General features: G+C 41.7%; 1 protein-coding gene across 2 annotated transcripts in view; it reads right to left on the bottom strand.

The window, feature by feature from the left end:
• Positions 1–21,923, bottom strand: part of STAMBPL1 (STAM binding protein like 1) — a 46,926-nt gene that overhangs the window by 14,466 nt on the left and 10,537 nt on the right. For both annotated transcript variants that reach the window (XM_049855349.1, XM_049855348.1), the window contains exons 2-5: positions 11,422–11,503; positions 5,776–5,993; positions 2,753–2,828; positions 1,028–1,123 (exon numbers count right to left, since the gene is read on the bottom strand). In XM_049855349.1, the coding sequence (XP_049711306.1) occupies positions 1,028–1,123; positions 2,753–2,828; positions 5,776–5,993; positions 11,422–11,451 (420 nt within the window). In that variant the 5' untranslated portion in view covers positions 11,452–11,503. The remainder of the gene's footprint in view (positions 1–1,027; positions 1,124–2,752; positions 2,829–5,775; positions 5,994–11,421; positions 11,504–21,923) is intronic.

Below are 21,923 nucleotides of genomic sequence, written 5' to 3'. Positions count from 1 at the left end.
CTATCGCCAGAGGCAGCCCATCCAGGCGCAGAATGGGGACTAGTGAATGACGCTGTTCCTCCCAGGGCGACTGTGAAGGGCATGTTTGTACACACTGCTGAGCACGCGAGAAACACGTGGACATGGGCTGTTTTCCCCATTACTGTTGCTTTGCTTTGCCTCCAGGATCATCTTTACCTCTCGTATTCTGAATCAAATTGTCAATATCCACACTTGAGGGAAACTTTCGGATTTCAACATTCCTTCTACCACTTGGCTAAAACACTTCACTCAAACCAGTCTCCTGGCCATGCCCATAGAAAGCAGAACAGCTCTGTGACCATTTTCAGAGCTAATGAACTAAAATGATAGTCAGTAAAGGTCACAACCTCCAAAGCAAGCAGCAAACCTAAATAAATAAAACCTTTAAATAAGACTATAAAAATTCTGAAGGATTCAGATTTTGAACTTGAGTATCCCACAGAGCGAACAACTTCTTCTTCCATGCCTTTCTGTCTCGTAGACATCATTATCATTTTCACTGTTTATTTAAAAACAATCCAGAAGTATCGCCTCTTGGCTATATGATTACATTTCACCAATATGGTCAACTATTCTTCCAGCCCAATTAACTGAATTTAAGACTCTAATTCTCAGTTTCAAAGCCTACATGGAGTTAGATACGTCAGAAACCATATACTGTTCTCCTTACCCCCTACAGCCTCTGTTCATCTGACAAAGAGTAGCCATTTGGCTCAAGGTTACTTTGGCAAGAGTTGTAGAAAAAGCTCTATTTAAATCACTGTAGGAATCTATTTTCTCATACACCACTTCATCAGATGTCGCAGGAAAATAAAAAGACCCCATCTTTGGTGCAAGTGCTTAACCTGGACATCGACATGAATTTTTTATTGGTTTTACATCACTGCATCTTTAATTTTTAATTTTAAATGCATATGACATTTGGAAATCTCATCATAGGAAAATGAAATTCAAAAAATGTTTGCACAGGAAACAGTCATGAAATAAATGTACCAATTGAACTTACTTTGCTTTGCAAATATTCTTGGTATTCTACGTTATATTTCTTTAAAAGGTCCTTTTTCAATTCATCTGTCCTTGGGAATGCAATCTCCTTCAGTTTCTTTTAAAAATATATATACACATTGATTAGTGGAGGTTTTCAGTATATGCTTTCAGGTCATCAGCTGAGAACGAAAAACAGCTGGTATGTGTATTAGAAATCAAGTCACAATTAGCCAAAGATGATGGTAGAAAAGTAAACCTCTTTTCTAGCGCTCCAAAATGTAACTTTTCGGCAGGGAAGGAAAAAAAAAAAATTCCCTTTGTAAACCTTTATTGGCTCCACTGGTTGAATAAGCATCTTGTTTGGTCAGGTACCCCATTTTTAGATAGTAGGTTATAATTGGACATTCCACAGTATGTAAATTATATAGCAATAGAGCCAGAAGGGACATTAGAGAACATGGTGGGTAGGGAGTCCTAGACTAGCCAGGCTCTAAAAACCAGCTGGAGTACTTGTTTTTAGAGATGAGGAAACAAAGACCTAGAGAGATTAAAAGACTTGTCCAGGGTCATACAACTATCTAGAGGACCTGTTAAGACTAGAATCCAGGCCTTCCTGGCTCTACCAGAGCACTTCCACTAAAATTTTGGTTCTCTTAGTCCTTTGCCATTTATTTATTTATTTATTAGTAGCATCCATTTATTCAACAAGCATACGACAAGGGAAATGCACAGACTTTTGAAGATTTTTTCCCATAAATAAGAATAACCGTAAATTTGAGTAAAAGAGATCAACTTGGCAGCCCGCGACCTTTAAGTTCCAAGCAGAAACTCTCTGAAGCTGAATGAACATAAAAATTTAGGGGAAATGCTATGTAAAAGCATGGTAATGAAGGACACTTCAGATGAGTGTGTGTAGCAATCAAATAATACAGACAACTGATAAAATCTGAGTTCTAGCAACAGGCTGCCTCAGGCTTACCTAAGGTAGGAGGGCGTTCATTTCATTATACAGTCAAATATCTTTCACGAGCTATTTAAAATTTCACGCTGTGCTTAGCTCTGTATACACTGTTTTACCTTTCTCCATACAAGATCAATCCAAGTTATTCAAGATAAACAAGAGGAAAACGTTTTAAAAATGCTTATTTAGAATGTTTATATTTTTATTCTAAAGACATTTGAAATTATATATGTTACAAACGTTGATGATACACAAATACCCTTCGACAATGTTTGTTTTCCTTGAGAATATTCCAGGCCACCCCCACCCCCAAACACTTTATTATCTGTTAGACCAGTACTATAAGAGGAAAACAACTAGAACTTCATGCTCCCTTAATAATCAACACCAATTTTCAAATAGTTGCTGAGTTCAAGGCTGTATGGAATAATCAAAACCAGCCAAAATAACTATTTAAAACGAGTGCAGGGAAATATAAAACCATTCTTCTTCTCAATCTCTGGGGAGGATTGTAAAATAATTTCTTCTTCACACCATAAGGCAAATGAGCAGATTTGTGACCTTTTTCTTTTCCTTTTTTCCAGTTTTGATTTGACACCCCATAGTGGTTTAGTAATGACGATTAAAGGCTAAGAAGAAATCAAAACATTGTTGCTAATGGGATGAATTTCTGTGCTTAAACTCTCAAGAGGATGAGATACAGGAGGAAAGGAAGAGGGAGTGAATCGATAATGGATGCTGTGGAGCATCTGATCCCACAGGGGAGAATCAACCCCACAATACCTTCATAATATCCTGCTTTTCCGGTACTGCACATTGCTGGTAATCTCGATGGCTGGGAAGCTTTTCTACAAACAAGCTATAGAAAGACAAAAACACATCATTAGCATCATATGACAAAAAAGCTCAATAATGGTTTCTGAAATACTGGTGGCGTAGTGATTATGTGCTACAGCTGCCAACCAAAAGGTCAGCAGTTCGAACCCACCAGGTGCTCCTTGGAAACTCTATGGGGCAGTTCTACTCTATGCTACAGGGTTGCTATGAGTTGGAATCGACTCGATGGCAACACATTTGGATTTCTTTTTTTTTTTTTTTTTGGAGTATAAGAATAAGCATCCTTTCAAAAAAGATACTGGTTAATAACTTACTATGTAACTTATATCGTTCCCACCAGCCTTTTATGAAGGATCAGCAGAAGCAGTGTTTTGGCATTTAAAAAAAACAAACCTGTTGTCATTGAGTCTATGCTGGCTCATGGAGACCCCGTGTGTTACAGACTAGAACTGCTCCATAGAGTTTTCTTGACTATAATCTTTATGGAATCAGATCGCCAGGACTTTATTTTGCTGCATCACTGGGTGGGTTCAAACTGCCAACCTTTAGGTTAGTAGTTGTGCGCAAACCAGTTGTGCCACCTAGAGGCCTTATTTTGGCATTATAGGGTAGCTAATTTCAGCAATTTGAGAACTGATGTTAACTGGGGTTAAGGTCAGGGATATTCCTAAATAGACCAAGTCCTGTTGGCCTTTCTCAGAGTCCCATCCTATATATGTGTGCTGCTGGCTACAGAGGATTGTGTAAAAACTAAGAGTTTGGAAGGATCAATGTAATCCCTTCTCACCACTGAAAAAAAGACTCGAAGGACCACTGATGAATCAGCAGTGCCTCCTTTGTGTATAACAAAAACCATGAACTGAAATTCATAACTAAGAGAAATGACATCCAGAATCCCTAGTGGATCAGAAGATGCTGATTGCCAATGCTGGAGTGTTAATTATTTTTCATTGTCTTGTTGAGAAACAAGGGGCAGCAGGAGTGATGGGAAGTCTTTACAGCAAACCAGATTCATCATTTCTAGATAAAGGGAAGCCTGTCTTGTTTTTCATTCATGTATCCCCATTCCACAGAAGTGCTCAGTTCATATTAAGTGTTCAAGAAATATTTGTTAAATGAATAAACAGTCCTTCCTTGATAGGTTATTAAGGGCTATGAATGCTATTTTTTATCAATATGCGATACCTCATAATTACCTGAAGTTCCATTGTTTACAAATCACACATTCATTCAGCATCACATTCAATGGTGATTGATAACCTCCAAGTTCATATTGCTTAACTTTCTAGACTTAAAGGATTTTTCCAGATAGGATGAATGTTACCAACCATTCTCTAAATTTCCAAGAAGTTAATTACCGTGAATGAAATACAGAGCCCAGTTTGGATGCCATGTCAACTGCTTTTAATTTCACCCTTGGTAGAATCACGGAACGCAGTTTTGAAAATATTCTTTTCAACTTCTCAAGTGTTCTCAGTTTATAAGTCCCCAACTGAGGCTAGTGACACTAATCAGCACATAACTAAGTCATTATTGATAACTGAAGATCCTTCAAACCAGTAAACTGGCAAATTGGTAGGGAAAACCCAAATCCCATTTCTGTTAACTCTTAAACTAGGATATGTTACTAATGAATCTCTCTCTAATAATAATAATAATAAAAAAAACATTGCCATTGAGTTGATTCTGACTCATAGAGACCCCATAAGACAGAACAGAACTGCCCCACAGGGTTTCCAAGGAGCAGCTGGTAGATTCAAACTGCTGACCTTTTGATTAACAGCTGAACCCTTAACCACGGTGCCACCAGGCTCCATGTATCTAATAAAAAAAAAAACGTTGCCGTCGAGTCAGAGTAGAACTGCCCCATACGGTTTCCAAGGAGTGCCTTAATAGGAAGTATATTTTCACATGGTTGTCTTGACGCAGCCACTTTTCACTCAATATTTTGAAAACTTTTTTGCACAGAGCATTCTCACACAGCCAAATAAGTTGCCTTTTTTAAAAAAAAAAATACTAAGTAGTATGTGAAAATGGGAGTCCTTGAGTAGTGCTTGGTTGCTAACCAAAAGGTGGTAGTTCAAGTCCGCCCAGAGGCTTTTGAAAAATCAATCACTGAAAATCCTACGGTGCACAGTTCCACTCCAACCCATGTTGGATTGTCATGAGTCAGAGTCAACACCATGACAACTGTTTTTTGTTTTTATGAGACTGACTCTTATACCCTAGCCCTAAATCATGTCCTTTCTATGATTCCCAACCTGCACCTCAGTCTCATCCCATCAATAAAAATTTTTTAAATGCTAACTGCATGTTCCAGGTCCTGTAAACAGAGCTGCAATCTGGCTGCTGCTCTCACAAAGCTTACATCCCTGTAAGGGGAGAAAGGCATAAAACAAGAAATGGGATTTGCAATTACAGGGCTCTGAACAGGTTCACTCCAGTTCGAACCCCTGCTGAGAATTTGCAATTCCACCCCAGATATACTGAATCAGAATCTACATTTTAACAAAATCCTCAGGTGATTCTTACCTATAATAAATTTTGAGAACCGCTAACGCTTCTGAGAATTGACCCCCAACCAGCGGTATTAGCATCCCCTGGGAACTTGTTAGAAATGCAAATTCTCACCAGGAGCTTGAACCAGAATGAACCAGTTCAAAGCCCTGTTTGTGAAGAGTGTGGTAGAAAGAAGCACTGTGATTACTGTGCTAGCCTACTAAGAGTGGATCTGATCGCCCTAAGCATCATCCCATCCCTGACTTTATTCAGTCCCTACACCTGGCAGATGGTATATGAGGACGCCTTTGAGCACATTACTTGGTAATTTAAAAATCTGACATTAAATGCATTTGGAGATGGCAAAATTGGTCTGAACGTCAAAAAGTTCATGGCAGGCAAATAGCCCCATCAAGATATCATGTAAATATTATTCCAATTTTCTCATTTCAGAACATCCCAAAACTTACGTTATAAATTTATTATAAAGAACAAACGCATTTTCCAAATTTCCTTCTTCCAAATACACAGACGCCATCCTCTCCATTTCTACTCCAGATCTAAAGTAGCGGCGCGGTGTGATATCTTCACTGATTGTAATATTACAACCAAGCTTGCTGAGGGCGCGAACTCGCTCTTCCGGACTTAAGGAAACATCTGTGTGATCAGGCATAGCAGCCAACTTTTTCTGCAAAGCAAAATTTGAATCTCTGATTATAAGGAAAGACGATGGCTGAAATCATAGAAGTATTTTTTGTACCTGACACCAATACTTAAGGAAATCTTTCTGTATGAGTTCATAGTATGAGAAAAGCGAAGTTTTTTTGGTCAAAGACCAAAGACACGGTCTGCACACCAAAAAGACACACATCTCCAGATCAGACACACATTTTTATTGAGGTAGGAGCTCTTTCAGGTTTCAGAGGACAGTTATGTGGCAGTTCCTGGATATGCAAATGTTTTAGATCATTTTAGGTAAATATCATTGTCCTTATATCCCCATGGATGCCTCCGGCCTGGATCATGTAGAGCAGGCCAAGAAATGGACTCCTGGCAGGTAAGACTCGTGTCATTCTACCCTGAAGAGGCTCTAAGAGCTAGCTCAGCTTCAGTTACTATAAAGATTCAGTTCTTTTCCTGAATACATTTTGTTTAATAAGAAGCTTCCAGGAGCTTCCTGAATCTTCACTGGATCACCCATAAGCCCTGGAGAAGTCTTTTCAAGCATAAGGGCACCCACTCTTATTTTTTTACAGAGAGAAAGACTCTTAGATCACCACATAATAGTGACCATAGTTTTAATTACTCCGTGATTCAGAAAATGATTTTAAAAAGTTACTAAGAAAAAGTCAGCAGTATCATTAATAAATAAATTTTATTTTATTAATGAAAGCAGCATCTATACACATTTGGGAAAGCACAAAACATATATATTCAGGATAATTACTCAATCGCTTAATAAAAAGTCAATGTTTTACGCTTCGAAGGCCTGTGAAGCAGGGGCAGGGGTTTGGGGAACATGGGTTCAGCGGACATCTAAATCAATTGGCATAATAAAATCTATTAAGAAAACATTCTGCATCTCACTTTGGAGAGTGGCGTCTGGGGTCTTAAACGCTAGCAAGCGGCCATCTAAGATGCATCAATTGGTCTCAGCCCATTGAAGCAAGGAAGAATGAAGAACTCCAAAGACACAAGGACAGAAAAGTGAAACAAAACGAAACAAAACCCACTGCCGTACAGTCGATTCCAACTCACAGTGACCCTATAGGACACAGTAGAACTGCCCGATAGAGTTTCCAAAGAGCACCTGGCAGATTCGAACTGCTGACCTCTTGGTTAGCAGCCATAGCACTTAACCACTACACCACCAGGGTTTCCTAGAAAGGACCACATAAACCAGAGACTACATCAACCTAAGACCAGAAGAACTAGATGGTGTCCGGCCACAACCGATGACTGCCCTGACAGGGAACACAACAGAGAACCCCTGAGTGAGCAGGAGAGCAGTGGGAAGCAGACCCTAAACTCTCGTAAAAAGACCAGACTTAATGGTCAGACTGGGACTGGAAGGACCCCTGAGGTCACGGTCCCCAGACATTCTGATAGCCCAAGACTGGAACCATTCCCAGGGCCAATTCTTCAGACAGGGATTGGACTGGAATATGGGATGGAAAATGATACTGGTGAAGAACAGACTTCTTGGATCAAGTAGACACACGACACTGTGTTGGCATCTCCTGCCTGGAGTGGAGATGAGAGGGCAGAGGGGGCCAGAAGCTGCCCAAACGGACACGAGGAGAGAGAGTGGAGGGAAGGAGTATGCTGTCTCATTAGGGGGAGCGCAATCAGGAGTGTATGGCAAGGTGTGTATAAATCTTTGTATGAGAGACTGACTTGACTTGTAAACTTTCCCTTAAAGCACAATAAAAATTAAGTAAAAAAAAAAAAGTCAGTTTTAAATTAGAGGTCTGCAATTTTTTTTTTTTTTTTTCTTCCGTGTAAAGGGCCAGATAGTAAATAATTTAGGCTTTGTGGGACACATGGTCTCTGTCACATCTACTCGGGTCTGCTGGTGTGAAAGCAGTTATAAACGTTAGGTAAATAAATGAGCATGACTGTGTTCCAAAAAAAATACTTTATTTACAAAACCCGGCAGGTGAATTTGGCCCTCAGGCCAGAGTTTGCCGACCCCTGCTCTAAACTAGTGCGTCTCCAAGCATGTGCCACGTACCTGCAGCATCAGCATCACCTGGGAGTTTTTTCAAAATGCAGGTTTCCTAGAGCCCCACTCAGGTCTTCAGAATCAGAGGCTCCGGCGGTTAGCCCAAGAATCTATGTTTTACCGAGTGCTCCAGGAGGTACTTATGCATGCTGAAGCTTGAGAACCTCTGCTTTAGACTATCATCATTTGAGGAGTCCCTGGGTGGTGTAAGGGAGCCCTGGGGGCACAGTGGTTAAGCACTTGGCTGCTAACCAAAAGGTTGGTGGTTCAAACCTACCAGGCACTCTGTGGGAGAAAGATGTGGCAGACTGCTTCTGTAAAGATTTACAGCCTTGGGAACCCTATGGGGCAGCTCTACTCTGTCCTACAGGGTCACTAGGAGTTGGAATCAACTCAATGGCAGTGGGTTTGGTTTTTTGGTTTTTGGGTGGCGCAAACGGTTAAGCACTGGGCTACCAGCCGAAAGCCTGGCAGTTTGAACTCACTCAGAAGTGCCTTGGAAGACAGGCCTGCCGATCTGCTTCCAAAATACCACAACCTTGAAAACCTATGGAGCAGTCCTACTCAGCACACATGGAGTCACCGTGAGTCTGAATCCAAGCAACAGAAAGTAACAACAACAACAATCACCACTGATAGTCCAAGAATGGAGGGCCGTGGAATGGAGTTCGCCTAGAGCTAACTTAGCTTCCTGAGTCCTCTTCTGTCAGTTAAAGGCACGCTGCAAGTCTGACTACAGTGTGAACAGATCTCCTGAATAAGGTCTGTAGAAAGCTATAAAGGAAATCAAGTTAGACATAGTTTAATCTGACCTTATGTTACTGAGCCAGCCTTCAGGGGCAGGGTAGAGTGAATTAGATATTTGGAGTTAACACCAAGGCCATCTGGTCTACTCTGATGGAAATTTTATAGCAAATCAAGAGACCTGATTTGACTCTTACTCCTAAAAGCTTAATATATAACCAGGGAGCAATAAACTTGTTTCTCAAGACTCTAAGCCAGAAGCAGGTGATACCTCTTGCACCTTCTCTTTTGATCTGGCCTTGAGCTAAGTAGCTGAGTCCTCCTTTCATTTCTTCCTCCACAAGGAAGCTCGCAGGGCCTGGGGACTTCCTTGCCCTGAGGGTCACCAGCTAGTCCCCCTGTGACTGGGTGGACGAGCCAGTTCAACATGGTGCAGGAGAGGTAAGAAAAGCTATCAGTCTCCCACGTTCTCCAAGTCCAAATGACCAGGAATAAAGTCCACGCTCCATTTTGATCCTTACCTGGCCATCTGCTTCTTTAAAGATTACAGCTAAAAAAACCCCTATGAAGCAGTTCTACTTTGTAACACACAGCGTTGCCATGAGTTGGAATTGACTCGATGGCAATGTTTTTTTTTTTATTTGCCTGTTTGGTCTTATACCTTTCTCAGTTTCTCAGTTGGTCCAGAATTCTGAGAGCTGAGAGGTGTAACTGGCAACAGCATCAACACTCAGGCCCTTCCTAAGCGACTTCGTCTCAGATTAAAGCTCATTTTCTCTTCAAACCCTGTTTCTCTCTTCTAATTCTCTGAGGGACCTTCCAATTTCAGAGAAGCTACTGGAGATTTCTCTGTCAGAGACAGGAATTGGAGCTTGTGAACTCTGAGTCTCAGGCCTGAGTATATACGGTCTTTTCCAACTGAGATGTCTCAGATACCTCAGCACTACACCCCATGTTTATACATGCACCTGTAAAACTCAGCAGTCCTACTTGAAAATTGCAGATAAATACTTCTATGGCATCAGAAAATAACTGGAAAAATTCCCATGGAAATTAGACAAATCTGTAAAGGAGTTTCTCAGACTCCTGTACGTACAAAACATAATTTGTAATGCTACATGGGGTTGCCACGAGTTGGAATCGACTCAACAGCGACTCAACAACTATTTCTATACTGCCCATAGTGAATTATTACTATCTGTCTCCAAGTGTTTCCCACCCCTTACCAGCTTCTTAAAGGAAAGGAATAATTTTCTATTCATCTCTGTTCCCTAGGATGTAGCATAGTCCCTGGAATGCAGATAATAATAAATATTTATCCAATAAGTGAAAGAACTGAGGAAGAAAGAAAAGGGAGCAACATGACTATAATTAGATTATCTTTTTATCTGAAGATTTAAATAAGATTTTTCTTTATTGAATGGTTCAAATTTAAAACTGATTTCAGAGATAAACTTGGAAACAACATACAGTCTTCATCAATCTCTCTGTGTATATATGTTATGTGTAGCCAAAGGGTCAGCAGTTAGAATCAGCCAGGCGCTCCTTGGAAACTCTATGGGGCAGTTCTACTCTGTCCTATAGGGTCACTATGAGTCGGAATTGACTCGACGGCACTGGGTTTGGTTTGTTTTTTTTTTAATATATATATATATATACATATATATAAGATCACATTCAAATATATCTAAATCTAAATATGTACGTATCTAGCTATATATATTGTTGTTGTCAGGTGCCGTCAAGTCAGTTCAGGGTTGCAGTGAGTAGCTAAGGCAGGGTAGTTTGGAGGAAGGAAATAGTAAGGACAGCTTCCACTTAATAGCCTCCATAAAAGGCTGGTGACATTAAATATTGCTTCCAGTTGTCCTAAGTCACAAGGTATCAAAACAAGGCCATGGAAGTTATATAATGTGCCATATTCACACTCAGTAACTAAATTAGGACACAGAATAAGCTTGATAGTGGTAAAGATGGCACAACTTGAAGGTAATCAACGTCACTGAATCGTACATGTAAAAATTGCTGAATTGGCAAATGTTTTGTTATATTTATTCTTACCACAATTAAAAAAAGAAAAAAAAAAAAGCCCATTTGATCTCAAGGCATTTGTTACCTCCTTCCCAGCACACAGTTTCTTCTAAGCTGTAGCTGGACAAAGGGTACACAGTGTTGGGCAGGAAGGGAAAAATTGAGAACAACAAGAGTTTCAAGTATGCATATATTTACTACAAGCACCCCAAAGCAAAATCTAGGTATTAAATATACATTTTTTCCTCAGTAATTACCACACAAACTAAGCCTCCAATTTTCATCTGTAGAGAAACTGAGGCACAGAGATGCTTAAGTATCTGCTACAATGTCAGCACTGAAATTCTCTTCTCTAGTGTTCTACTGTAGAACTCCTGGAATCTAGCCAGACAAATTAAAAATTCATCCTTTTGTGGAAAAATCATACTTATTTTTAATTTTAGTGAAGATGGCTTTATTAGTCACTTCCTCAAAGGAGGTAACCACACGGATGGATGAAAAACTATAAATGCTAAACTTCTTGAAGTAATTATGACTCATGTCACATTTGGTATGTTTCTGTTCTTCTTTTGGGGTTTTTTCAACCATATTTAAAATATCAGTTGGTGCTACCTACCAGAGAATTCACAGTAAATGGCTGATCCATGTTTTCCTGTCTACAAATGAAGGTGTTCACTGATTCTTCTCAATCACCGCATCTGTTTCAAAGGGAAAAAGCAGAGCTAGCGTTAGAACCCAAGTCTCAAATCCCAAAGCTCAGGGTTATTTCTGCCTCAGAAGAAAATGAACAAATAAAAATAATTTATATATTTCAACCTGAATTTTTAGAGACTGTTGGAAACCTCTTCCGGAAAAAATAAAACTGCAGGTGGTTTTGGCTTCTTGAAGCAGACTTCTAAAAGTAGAGGTAGGAATGGAATTAATATTTGACTAGCACCCAACGTGGGTGTGCTGGGGTGTTATCTTACTTTGAACTCTATATAAGGTTATAAAGTAGGTTTACTTTCATCAAAGGGATAAAGAATATCATAGTGATTAAGAGCACGGACTCGGTAGCCAGACAGTCTGGGTTTAAACTAAGTTTAGCATGTATTGGCTTGGTAGGCAGAAATCCAAGATGGTCCCTGTGACTCCCACCTCTTGTATGTACCCACAGCTTTATATAATCCCTTTCCTTTGAGTGTGGGCAGAAGCTAAAGCTTGTATTTAATCAATAGAATATGGCAAAAGTGATGGGAAATTACTCCCATAATAATGTTATGTTATATGGCAAAGATGAAGAGGTTTTATATATGTATTACAGTCTCTAATCAGTTGAGCCCTTTAAAAGAGGAAGACACTCTCCTGCTGGCGTTGGAGAAGCAAATCACCATGAGATATACAGCTACAATGAAATTAATTCTAACAACCAGGTGAGCTTGGAAGAGGACCCTGAGTCTCAAATGAGATGATGGCTCCAGTTAACCCGCTGATTATAGTCTGGTGAGGCCCTGAGCAGAGGACCCAGGTAAACTGTGCCCAGACTCCTGACCCACAAAACTGTGACTTAATAAATGCATGTTGCTTTAAGGCGTGGCAATTTATAATTTGTAATGCACCAACTGAAAACTAACACACTAGCTGTGTATGACTGCAGCTGAGTTATGAAACCTTCCTATGTATCTGAAAAATGTGGATATAATAGAATCTATTATTCCCACACCACATGGCTGTAACAAGGATTAAACGAGTAACCACATGAAGTGCTTAGAATAATTCCTAGTACGTAGCCAATATTATATACTCTTTGGCATTGAGTCTAACCCAACTCTTGATGATCCCGCGTGCTTCAGAGTACAAATGCACTCCACAGGGTTTTCAATGGCTGTTATCTTATGGAAGTAGATCACCAGATATTCCGTGGCACCAATGGGTGGATTTGAACTGCCAACCTTTTGGTTATTAGCTGAGCATAAACTGTTTGTGCCATACAGGGACCTTCAAGATTATACAAGTGACAGCTATTATTTTGCAGTTGAGGAAATCAAGGCTCAAAGAAGTTAAGTAAATGTACCCAAAGTCAGTCACTCAATAAATGTTAGTCCCCCTCCTTTTTTTAGCTAGATTAGGGCAAGCTCCACATCACCAATCCGTTCTTCTAAATTTATTTTGGTCTTTATACCCCACTCATTATGTGGCTTTAGACGTGTATTTTCTCTCAATGAGGGGGTTAAGCTACATTCTTTCCACATATTCCATGATTCTAGAAATCTCAGAAGTAGACTGCAGTGCAGTGAATTGCTGTGATATGGCCTTTCTAGCCATAGTTTCTTAATTCCCAGAAAATGATTGGCTGGGACTATACAAATAAGGTATGTAAAAACTCTTGCAGGGAGTGGACAGTGACTACGCAAATAAGGTGACTGTAGCCTACCAAGGGGATTGGTCAGTTTTGCCATCCTGCTAGGCTTAAAAAAGCCAATCCCACAGAGAATGCGGGTACTGCACTACCATCAAGAAGAAGCATCAGGACCAAATGGGCAGCTCCTGCCCAGAGGCAGGATGAGAAGGCAAGAAGGGACAGGAACTGGTTGAATGGACACAGGGAACTCGGAGCAGAAAGGGAGAGTGTGCTGTCACATCGTGGAGATTGCAACTAATGTCACAAAACAATATGTGCATAAATTTTTGTATGAGAAATTAACTTGAACTGTAAACTTTCACCTAAAGCACAATAAAAACACAAAACCTCACATCTCTAGATTTTCCCATTTTGCCTGTTGATAAGCTGCTGAATTTTTAAGGTAACATTTAGAAGACATTCTAAATAGTGTAATGGAGGACCTTAATTGATATTCCCAGGAGTAACTGCATTTTGCTAAAGGCAGCAAGGCATCAGGTCACCAAAGTAAAACAGATCTAAAGACAACCTGTGTGAAACACACATCCAGGGACAGTCCTGCCCTGTGATGAATGAGAATAAAGTAAACTGTAAGGAAAAAAAAAAAAAAAGAGTCTGAAACAGAGCCAATCCTTTGGACAAGGACCTGGGGTCTCTGTGACAAGAGCCTCCTAGACCCAGAAGAAAGAGCGAATGCTGAAGATGGGGAGACAGTGGCCACAGAGCAAAAGCTGAATGCCTTCGGGCAAGAGACTTGACAGTGGAGCTAAAAGAGCTGTAACGCTTGCCCTGGCAGGGCAGGAGCTTGAGTGTGCCCCATGCAGGAGAAGTCTTGGAGGACCCTATGCAGGGGTCTTCCTACAGCAGGGCGGAGCCAGATGCCTCTGAGCAGGAGGCTTGCCAGCGGAGCTAAAAAAATTGTAACACTTGCTTGTGCAGGGCAAGAGAAGGCTGAGTGTGCTCCATGCAGGAGTTGCACACCTTCCCCTCTGCGTAGCAGAAGCCCAGGTGGCATGGCAGCAAAAGAACCCTAGAGGCCAGGGTAGCACGGTGGGAGATGGCAGCAGAGCCTTGGAAGGACCCAGCAGTAGAGGGTCGAGAGATCCTCTGCAGGGGTTTCCCAGCCAGCAGCAAGGCCCAGCCGAGGCCCAGCAGCAGAGCAGAAGCCTCAGGAGCCACAAAGCCCCCTTCCCCCTTGCGGAAGCATGGCGGTAGCCAGAGGCAACAATGACAGGAATACTGCATCCCACCTGAACCACGGCACGCCTGCCCAGCGACATAAGAATGGACATGGGTAATTTGGGGAAGGGTAGGCGTTTCCCCTTTGGGAATCTGTTATTGTTTAATGTCTGCTTTCTATAAGAATAATGGCTTTGACTTTGCCAACACTGTGTAAATGTCTCGTGTGTCCAGCTCGATCACAGATGAACACAGCACCCATGGCATGGTTGATACCAGTGGGTGTATGTGTCCCATTCCTAGAAGTCTACTGGCTACCTGGGAGTTTAAGGCACAGCCTGTCTGCATGTACAATGCAGAGAGACGAGAACATACATCGATCAAGTCAAGCCTTCTTTGCTACTTCTGGCCTGAAATGTGGTTGAGAAACCCTTCAAGGCAAGGCACCCAGGGTGTTCCAGTTTTTCCCTTTCACCCTCTCCACAGATCCCTGAACTAACACTGAGATCCAAGCCTGCAGGTTACAGAAATGCCCGAGAAAGTTAATGACCTAGAGACAACTACTATCTCAGTTTAATTTAAACCCCAGTTAACAGTTCTGGCACCACTGAATAGAGGCAATTCCATTTGGGGAATTATCATTTTTCAATGAGAAGGTATAAACCAGGAAAAAAAAAAAAAAAAAAGACTTCCAAAAAGTTAAGGAGACAGAACAAACATTTATGGAGGGTGTGGGGGGAGGAGAAAGGCGGACAAGCAAATACCAGACAGTCATTTATTATGGTCTTGTAAAAACCTAGAATTAATTTTCTTAGTAGTTACTCAGATCCCTACACAATCAGCAAATAACTTTAAAAATCGGAAACATGAAAACAGTGGTTCCTAAATTTTACTGTACCAAAAAAAAAAGAAAATCATATACACCTGAGACTTGTTTAAAACACAGATTCCTGGGATTCACCCACAAAGATTCTGAATCCATTGGTTTTGAACCCATGAATAGGCACTTTTAAGAAGCGGTCCAGGTGATTCTGAGACATGAGGTTTCCAAACAACTCTTGGAGAAGCAGCTTTTCGAGACGACGGCATTTAGGAATGTAGCAAGCAGGATTCTTAGTGGCAAGCAAAGGCACCCACTCTTGAATTCATAGAAGGACGTCGAAAAGGTCATACATTTCCATGAGGGCCAGGGAAATTGGGCCCAGAGGCTGCATATCCAGGAACATCACCCAAAATCACACTGCAGCGCTGGTCTAGTAAAGACAGCCCTGCTGTAACTGATGAGCAGCTCCACCACTAACACCAGCAACGCCAGCAACCAGATGCTACTCTGGGAAACTCTATGCAGCTGCCACGTATTTCTTCATGTCACTAGCTTCAAGTACCACCTTCCATTTGTGTTACCCAGGCCTTGCTAAAATAATTAGAAAATCTTAACTGAGGATACAGTTAGAGATAACTTTCCTCACAGGTCCTGAGATTCACAAAGAGCAAGTGCAGCAGACTGCTATATATTCCACAACACCCATTCTTTCTGATACAAAAATATCATTTTTGGCTGATACATAGTCTCCCAGCTAAAATGTCCATTGCCCAGACTTTTTTGGAGTCAGTGTGGCTATGTGACCAAATTCTGGCCAATGGCATGTGAGCAGAAGAGTGAGGCCTAAGTCTGGATGGTGCCCTTTAAAGGAAGGGGCATGGCTGTCATCACCCCGCCCCTTCCTACCAGCTGGGATGCTGATGTGGAGTGCAGCCATCTTGAATTATGAGATGCAGCAATGGCAAAACCAGAAGAGAAAAGGAGCACCCTAGTTTGCTTACTCTCGAACCATTATGAGAGTGATGACTTTCTGTTGTTAGTTGCCATTGAGTCGATTCTGACTCATGGCAGCCCCATGTGTGTCAGGGTGGAACTACCTTGCCTAATACTTTGACTCTTTGTTTAGGCAGGTGGACTTGTATTCTGACTAACACCGTAAGTTTAACCCAGATAGGATGATTCGGTGTGCTCCATGGGACACTATCACCAATTCTGATCAGGAAACACTCATCCTCCATCACCCCTCCTCAGCCTCAGCGTCCTGTCTGCCCGCCTCTGCATCCTTGCCCCAGGTATTGGAAGTAACAGAAATACACCCCCTTCCTCCTTCCCTTCATCCTGCTCCCATAACTCCTGCCCAGCCTATAAGATCCCACATATCCATGTAGAAATTTCAGGCTTCTTCAGCCCACAATGATTTTTCTTCTCTAAAGTTCGGAGTCAATACCACACACCTCAGGCTAGAATGTAAGCCAGATACCATAAACGACAGCCACAGGCAACCTCCGGCTGTCCTACATGTTTAATCTGGTTGTACAGTAAATTTCAACTTTTAAATTATTTATCAACATTTAAAAATCAGAAAATTTCGTGTAAAAATTCTGATTTCCAGCTTCTCTTAAAAAACAAAAACAAAAATCAGAGGATCTGGTACCATGGGGCCCAGTACCTGGAACATTTTTTTGTTGTTGTTATTACTTGTCTTTTGTTCCAAATTTAGAACAGTGCCTACTACAAGTAGGCTCTCTCTCTCTCTCTGTTGAGTGAATAAATAAAAGAATGAATGAACAAAGACACAAGCTTCTTCAAGCCTACTGTATACTCCCCATCAAATATAGAAGCTTAGTAAATACTTGGCTCTAGGTCTGTATTAAAAGGTAGCCCTCAAATGCACCAGCCTTCAAGAACTTAAAAACTAGTTGCCATTGCATCAATTCTGATTCGGGGGACCCCATGTGTGTCACAGTAGAACTATGCTCTGCAGGGTTTTCAATGGCTGCTTTTTGGGAAGCAGATCACCACAGATTTCTCCTGAAGCACCTCTGGGTGGACTTGAACCTCCTATCTTTCAGTTAGCTGCCGAATGTGATAGCCATTCGTACTACCCAGGGTCTCCCTTTCAGATTCCAGGTAGTTCATTTGATTCTTTTAATACAGGTTCATTTAATAATTCAACCATACATTCCTTCAACAAATATGAACTGAGCACCAAGGATATGCCAAGCACTGTTCTAGGTACACGGGCCATTATCAGGGAATACAACAGGCGAAGATTCCTGCCCTTTTGGAGTTTAGATTCTAGAAAGAAGAGATAAACAATCAGCATAATAAGTGATTCATACAGTAAGTTAGAAGGTAATGCGTGCTTTTAGAAAAAGAAAAAAAGCAAAGTAAGGGGAACCAGAAGTGCTGGGGAGAGGGTATAGTGGGCATGAGTTTACGGTATTAACTGGGGTTTTCAAGGTGGCTCTCATTTGGAAACTGAAAACGAACTAGGGACTTGAAGGAGCGGCGTAGGGAAGGAGCTAGTGAGAAAGTCTTCAGGCAGAAGGACATCTGGTGTGTTTCAGGAAAAGCAAGAGGGCCAGTGTGGCTGCAGCAGGGTGAGCAGAGAGGAGAGCGGTGGAAACTGAAGTCGGTGAGGGGAAGAAGGGTAAGAGCTTGAGGCCTGGTATCACCATATGGCCCTTTAACTCGGGGCGACAGCAGGAGCTATGTAGCGTGTTGAGCAAAGGAGTGACCTCAACTGCATTATATTTTACAAGGAGAACTCTGAGTGTGTGTTGAGAAGAGACTGTGAGGGACAAGGGAGGGAGCAGGGAGATCAGTTAGGTTCCTGCAGAAATCAAATCCAGGGTGGCGACAACAGCATCTTGGGTGGTACAGGATGGTGGTGACAGCAGTGGATCAAGTGAAAAGCAAGTTTAGTCTCTGGATAAGGAAATTGAAGTTGTTTTCATTTACGTTCTCCATATCCGACAGGAGGAAATGCAAACAACTTAAATGGCAGGATTATAAGCAAACGGTCCATGAGGGAAGGAAGTAATCCATGGAACATTAGCTGTGCAGGAAAGCTAGCATGAAGCTGTAGGGCCTCTTCTCTAATTCCTTATACTTCAGCAATTACCGTGGTGAAGACAAGTTGAAGACACTAAAGGTAAGGTACACATTGCAATTTGGAGGGTCAGAAATATACTGAAGCAAGGTACCCAGAAGATGCCAAAGGCAGACGAAGTATTCAACCTCATATACAAATAAAATATAAATTTTCTTTTCAAAGTGGAGGCCCACTTTGCAGTGGAGACACTGTGCAAACACATCCTTTGGAATCAGACAAGCCTGAGTGAGTTCTGGTTCCATCATCTATGTGCTAGTGACCCTCACTTAACCCCTTTGAGGTTCGCTTTCCTCATTCACAATGGGGGTCATTGCAGCCCCACTTTACTGCTCTGAGAGTGGCTTACCACCATCTTAAAAGATTCATCAGGAATGCCCAATCTAATCTCAATCTGCTCCCTACCCTCCACCCCCATGTACAGCCCACATTCTCATTGCTTGATAACATCCGAACTACAGTCTTGGGATATGCTGAACCCGTAGTATGCCTCTTAAGAATTCTTTTTGGAGTTCCTGCCTTCTTGCCTTTACCTCTAGCCTCTTTTCCTCACTGTAGCCTCCAAAGACTACATTCGTTTTCCTCTTGAAACTGACCTTCTCAGGATGAGTAAGAGGAGAGTCTGCAATCTGATAATCCTGGCACACAAGGGCTCAGGGAGCCGGGGTGCAGAAGAGGCGTCAGACCCATATAGACTCACAGAAGCTGACCTCTGTCACTGCTGTTTAGACCTCCTGGGATCAACTGAGTAGCCCCCAACTGTGCCCAGGGGTGATGTGGCTAAAATGGAGTCTCAGCCCTGAAGGTCTCAGGAGGAGGCAGGCCCCTTTTCCAAGCTGACACTCCATAGCTGAGTTTATAACCCTTTATTCCCTCTACGAGCTCATGGTTTTACAGCCCAGTGGCAGAATCTTGTTGCCTTTTGGGTCCCAATTCAATGTCTTCAAGTCTCCACTCCCCCAAAGAAGTACAGAAGAAACCCTACGATTCTGCTTCTTAAAACCATCAGCAAATAGAACCAAGTATAGACAGGGGTAAGTACATGACCCAGCACTGTGCTCATTTCATGATTTTTTTCAGTCTTGATCTCCTTAATACTTTTTTTTTTTTTTCCTTGTGGCTAAGCTCAGAATCCTGACCCACTTAAAGGCATAAAGCAATATTTTCCGGAACCCAGAAGGGAGAATCCCAGGCAGCCAAGAGTCTCTTTCAAAGTCATAGTAGCTGAATACACAGAGAAGAGCCGGTGGGGCCATCACCCAGCCTGCCACTTTCTCCCTGGTGCTGCTTTCGCCGTGTGCAGTGTGCGGTGGTGTGGGCTGCCTGGCGTGGGCCGCCTGGTGGGCCAGAGAAGCCAAAATACCTCCCACCACCTCCTGAAGTCTCATTTCTGATTGGCCCAAACCAACAGCCTTCCTTTCCCCACTGGGTTAGGGTTCATGTTTTCCAGGAAGAGCAAGAGCATTTTACTTGAAATTATCTAAAGGAATTTATCGTAACCTAGACTGTGGGCTGCAGTTACCTAATCTGATTTAGATAAATGAAGGTATAGGGTCACTCCCATGCCTTAAATGACTGAGGCACAAAGAAGGACCTCCTGAGTCACACTCTTACAAACTGGGGCCTGTTTTAGGGGAAGAAAAAAAAAAGATCTAGACCTACCTAACACTGCCGTTCATCCTGAAAGACTTCAAAATCCAGACATTAAAACTGAAGAATGCTTTGATTTTTTTTACACTCGTCTATAATATCTGCCCATCAGAAATATGCTGTGGTCCAGCTGAGACTTCATCTGTTCTGAAGTACAAAGAAGATGAAAATGAAACCTGATCTGAATATTAGGAATACCTGTTCTTGTTAATTTTTTTCTATACTCGTAGGTACTATATGTGAGTACCTATTAGGTACCAGGCACTTGTCTCTTATCCCTACATGTATGTTCCAGGTTAAACACACCACAATGGTGTGGTTTAGAATAGGTCAATCAGCAAGAACGCAGTTGCTACAGGGAACACTGGTAAATACATCATTCCTGGTATATGTTTTAAATCACTTTAAGTCTAGGCTACCCTGAGAGCAGCTGAATCACACTTTTTTGGCCATAAATCAGTTATTTCTCATAGTGCAATACAATTTTTATCATGAAACCAGGCCACCCTTAAATGCACCAGGAGCTCAGGTTTTGGGGAGATATACACCTGTATGAGAATCCAGCTTCCAAAACTCATGAATTGTGAGTGCTCTGGCATCTAATTTAACCTTTTTGTGCATATTATCTTCATCAATGAAATGGAGAAAATAACACCTTTCCAGAAAAACTCAGGTAAAGATTAAATGAGGTAATACAAAAAGGCTCTATCACAGTTTCCAGCTGCAGTCGAGAACACAATGAAAATCAGTTCTTGACACATCAAATGGTTAAGAGATGTGTAATTAATTACCTCTGTCCTGAAATGTTGATTTCTAGTCTAGACATCAGACATGGGTGATGTTTAACTACTTGCTTCTTTGCAATTAGTTTTTGACAGACCCTGTAAGTCGTCTCTAGAACCACCACCCACGCCTCCCACCACCCCTTCCTTCTGTCTCACCAGCAGTGCCCAATGGCACAACAGATATTCACTTCTCCAGTCTCTCTTGCAGCCAGGATTTGGAATGTTGGCAAGTGACCAAAATTGGGGGAAACATGTTGGGAGGATTCTCAGGGAGATTTTCATTTCGAATACACAATGACATCCTGGAGAATATGTGCCTTTTCATCAGCTGGACGTTGTGTCTTCATGTAAGACTGGAAATGCAGAAGCCATCTTGCAACCCAGAAGGAACAAGCCTAAGAAGCAGGCCCGTGTGCAGAAGACAGTAGAGCTGAAGGGTAGAATGAGCTTGGCTCCTTGTTGACATTGTTGAGCTACTGAACTAATGCTGCAACCACCCTATTTTGAACTTATTATGTAAGATAATAAAAAAAAAAAAAAGATAATACATACCATTATTTAAGGCACTGTTAACCAACAATCAGTTGCCATTATTTAAATGTTAGAGTCTCTGGGTTGTGCAAACTGTTAACATGTTTGGCCACCAACTGAAGGTTGGAGGTTTGAGTCCATCCAGAGGTACCTCAGAAAAAAGGCCTGGCAATCCACTGCCAAAAAACCCACCATTGAAAACCTTATGGAGCAGAGTTCTACTCTGACACACATGGGTCAACTGGATGGCAACTGGTAATAATAACTAACAAATAGGGCTGTTGAGATAATGCCTCTAAAACATACAACGTAATGCCTGATGTCAATAAGCACCCAATAAGTGATTAGTACTGTTATTTCCATCTTACAAATGAGAAAACTAGAGCCTAGAAGAGTTAGGTAACTTGAGGTAACTAGAGAACAGGGACTCAAAAGCTCAGTGCATACAACCTCAGAGCTCACACTCTTAGTCACATGCAATTAGTGTCTAATAGTGAACAGTGAAATCCAGAGGAAGGTCAAATCCTTGGGCCCTGGACAAGAATCGATAGGATTTACTGCAGAAATGAAGAGTTCATTTCAGCATCACAAATATCTGATTCCTAATCTTCTCCCTGCCAAAGAAAGGCAAGGGGATTTATAATGCCTTCAGGGA

The sequence above is a fragment of the Elephas maximus genome, chromosome 16 (assembly GCF_024166365.1).
Source record: "Elephas maximus indicus isolate mEleMax1 chromosome 16, mEleMax1 primary haplotype, whole genome shotgun sequence".
In the NCBI taxonomy this organism is placed as follows: domain Eukaryota; kingdom Metazoa; phylum Chordata; class Mammalia; order Proboscidea; family Elephantidae; genus Elephas; species Elephas maximus.
Note: the sequence above shows the minus strand (reverse complement) of the source record. Positions and strands in the feature narration are given on the sequence as shown.